The sequence below is a fragment of the Mandrillus leucophaeus genome, unplaced genomic scaffold (genome assembly GCF_000951045.1).
Source record: "Mandrillus leucophaeus isolate KB7577 unplaced genomic scaffold, Mleu.le_1.0 Scaffold51, whole genome shotgun sequence".
Taxonomy (NCBI): Eukaryota; Metazoa; Chordata; class Mammalia; order Primates; family Cercopithecidae; genus Mandrillus; species Mandrillus leucophaeus.
In genome coordinates, this window is record NW_012105475.1 from 5,801,499 (window position 1) to 5,809,589 (window position 8,091).

General features: G+C 36.3%; 1 protein-coding gene across 1 annotated transcript in view; it reads right to left on the reverse strand.

Moving 5' to 3' along the window:
- Window positions 1-280: 280 nt before the first annotated feature.
- ROCK1 (Rho-associated, coiled-coil containing protein kinase 1) overlaps window positions 281-8,091 on the reverse strand; it is a 159,249-nt gene continuing 151,438 nt past the window's right edge. Inside the window, exons 30-33 of the mRNA XM_011996345.1 lie at window positions 5,886-5,964; window positions 5,502-5,763; window positions 4,306-4,513; window positions 281-1,754 (exon numbers count right to left, since the gene is read on the reverse strand). Coding sequence (XP_011851735.1) covers window positions 1,751-1,754; window positions 4,306-4,513; window positions 5,502-5,763; window positions 5,886-5,964 — 553 coding nt within the window. The 3' untranslated portion in view covers window positions 281-1,750. The remainder of the gene's footprint in view (window positions 1,755-4,305; window positions 4,514-5,501; window positions 5,764-5,885; window positions 5,965-8,091) is intronic.

Consider the following 8,091-nt stretch of genomic DNA (forward strand, 5'->3'; position numbering starts at 1 on the left):
TGCAAGAGACCCACGGAGAATTGTTTTCCAACACACATTAGTCAGCTTTTCATGTGAACTATACCCACTCTTGTTTTAGAGCCCAAGACCACGTTTTATCTTTTAAAAATATACTTTAATCTAACCGTGGAACTTAACAAACATTTATATACAATCAGAGACTAATTTGAAGTATGTTTTCCATTCATTTCAGCCATGAGAAAACACATTGCAGTCAAAATTAAAGATATCCATCCATAAATTACTTTTATTTCTCATTAAATGAGCACAGAGTCATTAGTATATTAATAACAGATATGTTTATTATTACATATCCATCAGTGCGGCTTTCAATACCACTTGAAACATGCATATCATCCTAGAGACGATCAGTTTTCCAGTGCTTCTTATCTGATACACATTACTGCAAAGCCATTATAAATTACTGAGGAGGTATTTGGTTAAAAAAATAAACAATAAATCATACTGTCCATATGCATCAACTCTTGTTACTGGACAAGAGTTTAACAGTATTTTTCTGGTAATTCCTATGTTAACTGGAAAACATCATGGATGTATTGCCGTATTTCCTTTTTATATTGGTGCAACCTTCTACATTTTTTGCAGAGTTTTATAAAGTCATTATTGTAGCAGGTAGTTTGATGCAAAGATTGTACTCAATTTATGAAAGTCCAACAAACTTCTAAATATTTTAAATTAAACCAATTATCAATGAAAAACTCACTGACACACATAATTTTTTGAAAATACATTTTTTGACATTTCTATACTTACTCATGGCAGTAAAATAATTATCTCAAATTAAGGCACTAAAAGGACAATGCAACCCCCATTGAAAGTGTTCTAAGAATAATTTACATTTCAAACAGTGCATACATTTCTTATATGTTTGTTAACTTAATGTCTTTATCATTTAAAACCACAAAGAAATACATTACACAATTATAGAAATGATGTACCCCACAAAATGCTTTTAAACTTGGTTCTTTTGTACAGTTAGTTTCCTAATGTCTCTAGTAGTAAAATAACTCAATATGGCTTGGCAAAAATGCATAGATTAAATGTAATTTTTTTTGTCCTCTCCCATTCCCCAAACTTGCTGAAACATATACAGTATTTTCTAAAGCATAATGAAAGATATTTAATTTCTCCATCAAGTCCACCATGGGCAATCAACAGTAAGGCTTTTAAATTCTACAGTGAGGGCACTGAAGTTCAAGTGATATCACTGCTTTCTTAAAATAGTTTTGTATAGTCTTGCAAGAGCACAAAAACTTAAGTCATTTAAAAAAACAAACAAACAAAAAACTTCAGTTTGTCTCATTTTGAGATATTTTCTTTACTCCTTCCATGAGCTGATCTTGATAGTGATGGCCGTTCCACATGAAAGTGAAAGTCCCTTCCTCTTACTCATATGAGGAAAACTCTGTTCTATCACGACTGACAGGCATTTTCTTATAAATCCAAAAAGGCAGCACCTTTTAAAAAAAATATATCTACCTAAGCTTTCCCCCAATTGTACTTGCATTACATAGTAATAATTAATCTAATCTACCTGTAGGCAAACCCGCAATAAAAAAAAAAACCCCTCAGTGTGTTGTGCCAAAGCAAGGACAGAATAACAGCAATCTTAACCCTGAAGCCTGTGATATTTGTGTCAAAGAAACAGCCTGTCTGCTCTGCATGGTTAAAGAAGCCTGGTTTATCAGGTAGCATCCCACACGACTCCACAAGGCACTCGGTCACATGGTTAACTGTTGAGGAGGGGGAAAAAAACTAATTTAAGAAATGCACTCTGTTTAAGAATACAAGAAACAAACATTAGGAGGAAAGGTAAATATACATTATCTTTACATACAATTAACAATTACACAAAATTTGAGAAACAAGGAATAGGAAAAATATACTTAGTATTCTCTCCTCTTTGTTTCTGCACATTTTCTTACTCAGCTATAATCCCATTTCAAATCACTTTAGATCCAGTTTACACCCTATGTTCAGGAGAAGGCTGACATAGCATTCTACAGAATTAAGTTAGCAGTGATGTGGTAATACCTGATATAGTGTGGTGGCTGAGAAGGAAAGGATGTAAGTCATTTCAAAGAATTAGGCCTGGTTACTGACAACAGGGAATGAACAAAAGAGATGAATTCAAGATGGCTTTAAGCCTGCTTGGAAGATGTGGGTGACACTGGCAGCGAGGCCAATCAGTGTTAGGGCTCAGCTTCTAGATTCGAATGGCCCTATTAATCTAGGGAGTACACTCTAGGGAAGCTGGTATGTGGTAGAATAGAGGCTTTGGAATTGGACAACATAGGCTTTAGAATTGGACAGAAATGGCTTCCAATCCATTGGCTCTGTGATTGAGCAAACTGCTTAATTTCTCTGAGCCTTATTTACTAATGAGTAAAATGAGAACTTAATGAGATGAGATTTCATAATTTCTCTCCAAGAAAGAGTTAATTGCCGGGTGTGGTGGCTCATGCCTGTAATCCCAGCACTTTGGGAGGCCCAGGAGGGTGGATCACCTGAGGTCATGAGTTCAAGACCAGCCTGGCCAACATGGTGAAACCCCATCTCTACTGAAAATACAAAAATTAGCAGGGTGTGGTGGTATGTACCTGTAATCCCAGCTACTCAAGAGGCTGAGGTGGGAGAACAGCTTGAACCCGGGAGGCAGAGGTTACAGTGAGCTGAGATTGTGCCACTGCACTCTGGCCTGGGCAACAGAGTGAGACTCTGTCTCAAAATGAATGAATGAATGAATGAATGAATGAATGGTTATGCCTTATAATTGTTTATCATGGCATAAAAGATATTTTTGGAAAAAAGTCCATCAAAAATATTTAAACAGCCAGGCATGATGGCTCATGCCTGTAATCCCAGCACTTTGGAAGGCTGGGGCAGGCAGATCACTTGAGGTCAGGAGTTTGAGACCAGCCTGGCCAACATGATGAAACCCTCTCTCTACTAAAATGACAAAAATTAGCCAGGCATGGTAGCATCCGTCTGTAATCCCCGCTACTTGGCAGGCTGAGGTTGGAGAATTGCTTGAACCTGGGAGGTGGAGGTTGCAGTGAGCTGAGACAGTGCCGCCACTGCACTCCAGCCTGGGTGACAGAGTGAGACTCTGTCTTAAAAAACAAAATAAAGTTAAACAACAAAAGAAGTAGGACTTAACTGGGAAGTTTGTTTGTAATAACATAGTTACTGATATGCAGCTATAAAAAAGGATAAGTTCGGCTGGGCATGGTGGCTCACACCTATAATCCCAGCACATTGAGAGGCAGAGGCAGGTGGATCATGAGATCAGGAGTTCGAGACAAGCCTGGCCAACATAATGAAACCCCATCTCTACTAAAAATACAAAAATTAGCCAGTCATGGTGGCATGCACCTGTAGTCCCAGCTACTCAGGAGGCTGAGGTTGTGGTAAGCCGAGATCACGCCACTACACTCCAGCCTGGGCAACAAAGCAAGACTCTGCCTCAAAAAAAAAAAAAAAAAAAAAGGGGGGGGGGGGGCCGGGGGATAGGTTCATGTCCTTTGCAGGAACATGGATGAAGCTGGAAACCATCATTCTCAGCAAACTAACACAGGAACAGAAAACCAAACACCACAGGTTCTTACTCATAAGTGGGAGTTGAACAATGAGAAAACATGGAGACAGGGAGGGGAACATCACACACCAGGGCCCGTCGGGGGGTCGGGGGCTAGGGGAGGGATAGCATTAGGAGAAATACCTAATGCAGATGATGGGTTGATGGGTGCAACAAACCACCACGGCACATGTATACCTATGTAACAAACCTGCATGTTCTGCACATATATCCCAGAACTTAAAGTATAATAATTAAAAAAAAAAGTCACTGATAATACCAAATAATTTTGTTATGTTGCGATAGTATGGGAAGTTAACAAAAAAGGGAAAAACAATCTTGGTTTTTGTAGAAAAACTATGCCAACACAGTTAAAAAACAGAAAAGATGATTAAAAGTTTTATATGAATTTCTGCATTAAAAAAATTAACAAGTTGGTTAAAGCATTAAGGGCTAAAACTATGCCAGGTACAGCAACTTATGACAATAAAATTAGACACAGAACTAAATAAATATAATATTGCATGTATTATTATTTTTAAATTCTAACAAGAATAAGTCAAACTAATTTATAAAGTCACTGCAAGTCATATACAAAGACCTAAAAATGATGCCCTCTGTGGTGAAAAGAATTAGATTTCTGATTTTAATAGATGTTATCCAATCATTTTCACATTGTTAAAAAGGTTAGCATTTCAAATCCTTACCTAGTTTTTCCAGATGTATTTTTGACCACTTTCCGGAAAGACTGATTTGCAGTGGATCTTGTAGAAAGTGTTCGAGGGGAGGCACGAACAAAACCAGATGGTGGATTCTTAGGGATTTTCTTTACTAAATGAGTTACCCATTTTTTTTGTTCATCCTGAGAACATGCTAACAGCAGCATATCTCTTGCTGATGTTACGTCATAACTTACTATGTTAACGAGGAAAAAAAAGCATAATTAAAGTCATATCTTTTTTTAAATCCAACCTATCAAATGCATAGTTTTTCAAGTTCTTAAGGTTTTAAAAGTTTTAATATGCTTAATTAAGCATGAACAATATCTCATTCTCCTTAAGTTAAATAAGGATGAAATTTAAAAATAAATTAGTCAAACTAATAAAGTAAAATCAGAAATATAAAAAAAATGTAAAACAAATAAATGTATTTAAAGAACATAAGTTTCTTACCTGAAAATAGCTATGGTCTGTATTCTTTCCCTCAAGCTACCTCTGCTAAACTAGAAAATATTCTGTCTATGATACAGCATGCATGCTGATCCAGGCAGTGAATGCCAGACAAAAAGAAGAGGAAAAAATAAAGGACGGAATAGAGTAGAACTCACCTGTTGCTCTCCTCTCCAACTTGGAGTAATTTCTTAGTGGCATGTTTGGGTTTTTTGTTTGTTTACAATGGGGTGATTCTCTTTAAAAACACTGTTGGCCGGGTGTGCAATGGCTCACACCTGTAATCCCAGCACTTTGGGGAGGCCAAAGCAGGTGGATCACCTGAGGTCAGGAGTTCGAGACCAGCCTGGGCAAAATGCTGAAACTCTATCGCTACTAAAAATGCAAAATCAGCTAGGTGTGGCACATGCCTATAGTCCCAGCTACTCAGGAGGCTGAGATAGGAGAATCCCTTGAACCTGGGAGGCAGAGGCTGCAGTGAGCTGAGATCACGTCATTGCACTCCAGCCTGGGCGAGACAGAGTGAGACTCTATCTCAATCAATCAACAAAAATAAATAAAAACATTCTTAAAAGCTAAATCTGTAAATAGCTGCACATTGCTCCACCAGTGTCAAAATACTACTTTTTATAATCTCTTTTCAACTTGGTATAGAAATTAATACACATAAGTTATTTCATTGAGACTTAAAACTAAATTTGTTATAAGTTGTAACAATAATTACCACACCTTACCTTTACATGGACAAATTAAGTCCTCTTTCTTATCTAAGTGATCTCTGTGGCACTTAACATGGCATCTTCGACACTCTAGGGCAGGGGGTGGCTTAAAAACATGCCAGAGAGGTTTGGCACAGGCATCACAATTGGCAGGAAAGTGGTAGAGTGTAGGAATAAACTCATGGCCTTTGTGATTTTGGAAATTAGTTTTTTCAGCTTGTTGTACTGGTTCCATCTCTACATCTTTTCTACATTCACCTTCATTTGCATATAGTATCTACATTCAGGAATGGTGAAAGGAAAAGATTTTAAAAATCTTAAGCATTGGTAAATTTTACATTTACTTCACAAAAACACTTAGAACTTAGATTCTTTAAAATTATAACTTCAGATTTTTACCTGGAATATTTTAGGAATTTCTTCAGTTTCAGCTCTATACACATCTCCTTGGGTTACAGGTCTAACGTGAAACAGTTTACTAAAATGAAAATAAATATAGGCCATTTACAAAAACTCATTTATTGTAAAAGACATTTCATTAAAGAGGACATACAGGTGGTAAATAAGCACATAAAAAGATATTCAACATCATCAGTTATTAAAGAAATGCAAACTAAAACCACAATTAGTGTCACTACACATCTATCAGAGTTAAAAAAAATATAAAAATAGTAGTAACACCAAATGCTGGTGAGAATGCGGAGAAAGTAAATCACTCATATACTGCTGATGGAACGTAAAATTACAGAGCCACTCTGGAAAAGAATATGGTGATTTTTTAGAAAACTAAACATATGCTTACCATATAACCCAGCAAATTGCACTGTTAGGCCTTTAATTCCAAGAAACAAAAATTCATTAAAAATTTTATATCTATTTAAAAAAAACTCCACATAGATGTTCATAGGAGCTTTATTCATAATAACCAAAACCTAGAAACAACCCAAATAAATGGGTATGCAAACTGAGATACATCTACACTATGGAATACTACTCTGTAAGAAAAAAACAAATCATACGTGGATTGATCTTAAGGGAATTATACTGAATGGGAAAAAAGCTGATCATAAAAGATTACACATTATTTGATTCCATTCATATAACACCCTTGAAGAGACAAAATTATGGAGATGGAGAATAGATTAGTGTTGCTATGGATTAGGGAGAGGTGGAGGAAGGAAGCTGCCTTTTGGCTACAAAAGGAGTAGCACAGGGATGCTTGTGATGGAATTGTTTTGTATTTTGAGTGTGGTGGTGGCCATATGAATCTATACATGTGAGAAAGGCATACAGATTGGAAAGAAAGAAGTGAAACTCATTATTTGGTGATGACATGATTGTATGCAGTTGTCTCGTGGTATCCGTGGCAGATTGGTCCCAGGACCCTGGAGGATACCAAAATCCTCTGGGGATTTTCAAGAGAGAAAGAGAAAGACAGAGAAAGTGAGGGAAGGAGGGAGGGACGAGACAGGAAAAAAAAGGAAAGATAAAAAAATGGTGTAGTATTTGTATATAACCTAAGTACACCCTCCTGTATATTTAAACTTGTCTCTAGATATAATACCTAATACAATGTAAGTGCTATGGAAATTGTTATACTATATTGTTTAGAGAATAATGACAAGAAAACAAATCTGTACATATTAAGTACAGACACAACCATAGTAGGCCTAACTACATTTTTAATCCATAGTTGGATGAATATACAGATGCAGAACCCACAGATACAGAGGAATGACTATATGTAGAAAAGCCCTGTGGAATTGACCCCAAAACCCCACAACCCTATAAAACTGTTAAGTGCAAAGCAAGATTAAATGATTCAAGGTCAATATATAAAAACAAATACTGTTGGAACAACCAGATACCTACGTGGGGGAAAAAAAGCCAACCTGACCTAAACAACTACCTCTTACCAAACACAGACCACAAGAGGCAGAAAACATTTTAAAAATTGGTACACTGATCCTCATTAAAAGACACCATTAAGAAAATCAACAGGCAAGCAACAGATTGGGAAATATTTGCATTACATATTTCTAACATAGGATTCTTATTCAGAATACATATAGAACTCTTAAAAACCAATCTTAAAAACATAAGCAACCGAATTTAAAAATGGGCGAAAGACTTGAAAAAACTTAAGATACACAATGGCTAACAATGACATGAAAGATTCTTGCTATTATTAGTTATGAGGAGAATGCAAATTAAAATAACAATGAGATAGCATTTAGCATCCACTAGAAAAGCTAACACAGATCTATTTTATAACCCAGGATTCCACTCCTAGGTATTTACCCATGAGAAATGAAAACATAAGTTTAAAAAAAGGAATGCTCCTAAGTCTTACTCACGATAGCCCCAAATTGGAAGCAACCCAAATGTCAATCAACACAAAAATGGATAAACAAATTCATACAATGTTATACTATTCAGCAATACAAAGAACAATCAATACATACAACACCACAGGTGCAGGATGAGTGAAAGATGCTAGGCACAAAAGTGTACTGTTTAATTCCATTTATATGAAGTCCTAGAACAGGCAAAACTAATCTTGGCAATAGAAATCAGATCATGGGAAGAGGCACAAGTGAGCTTT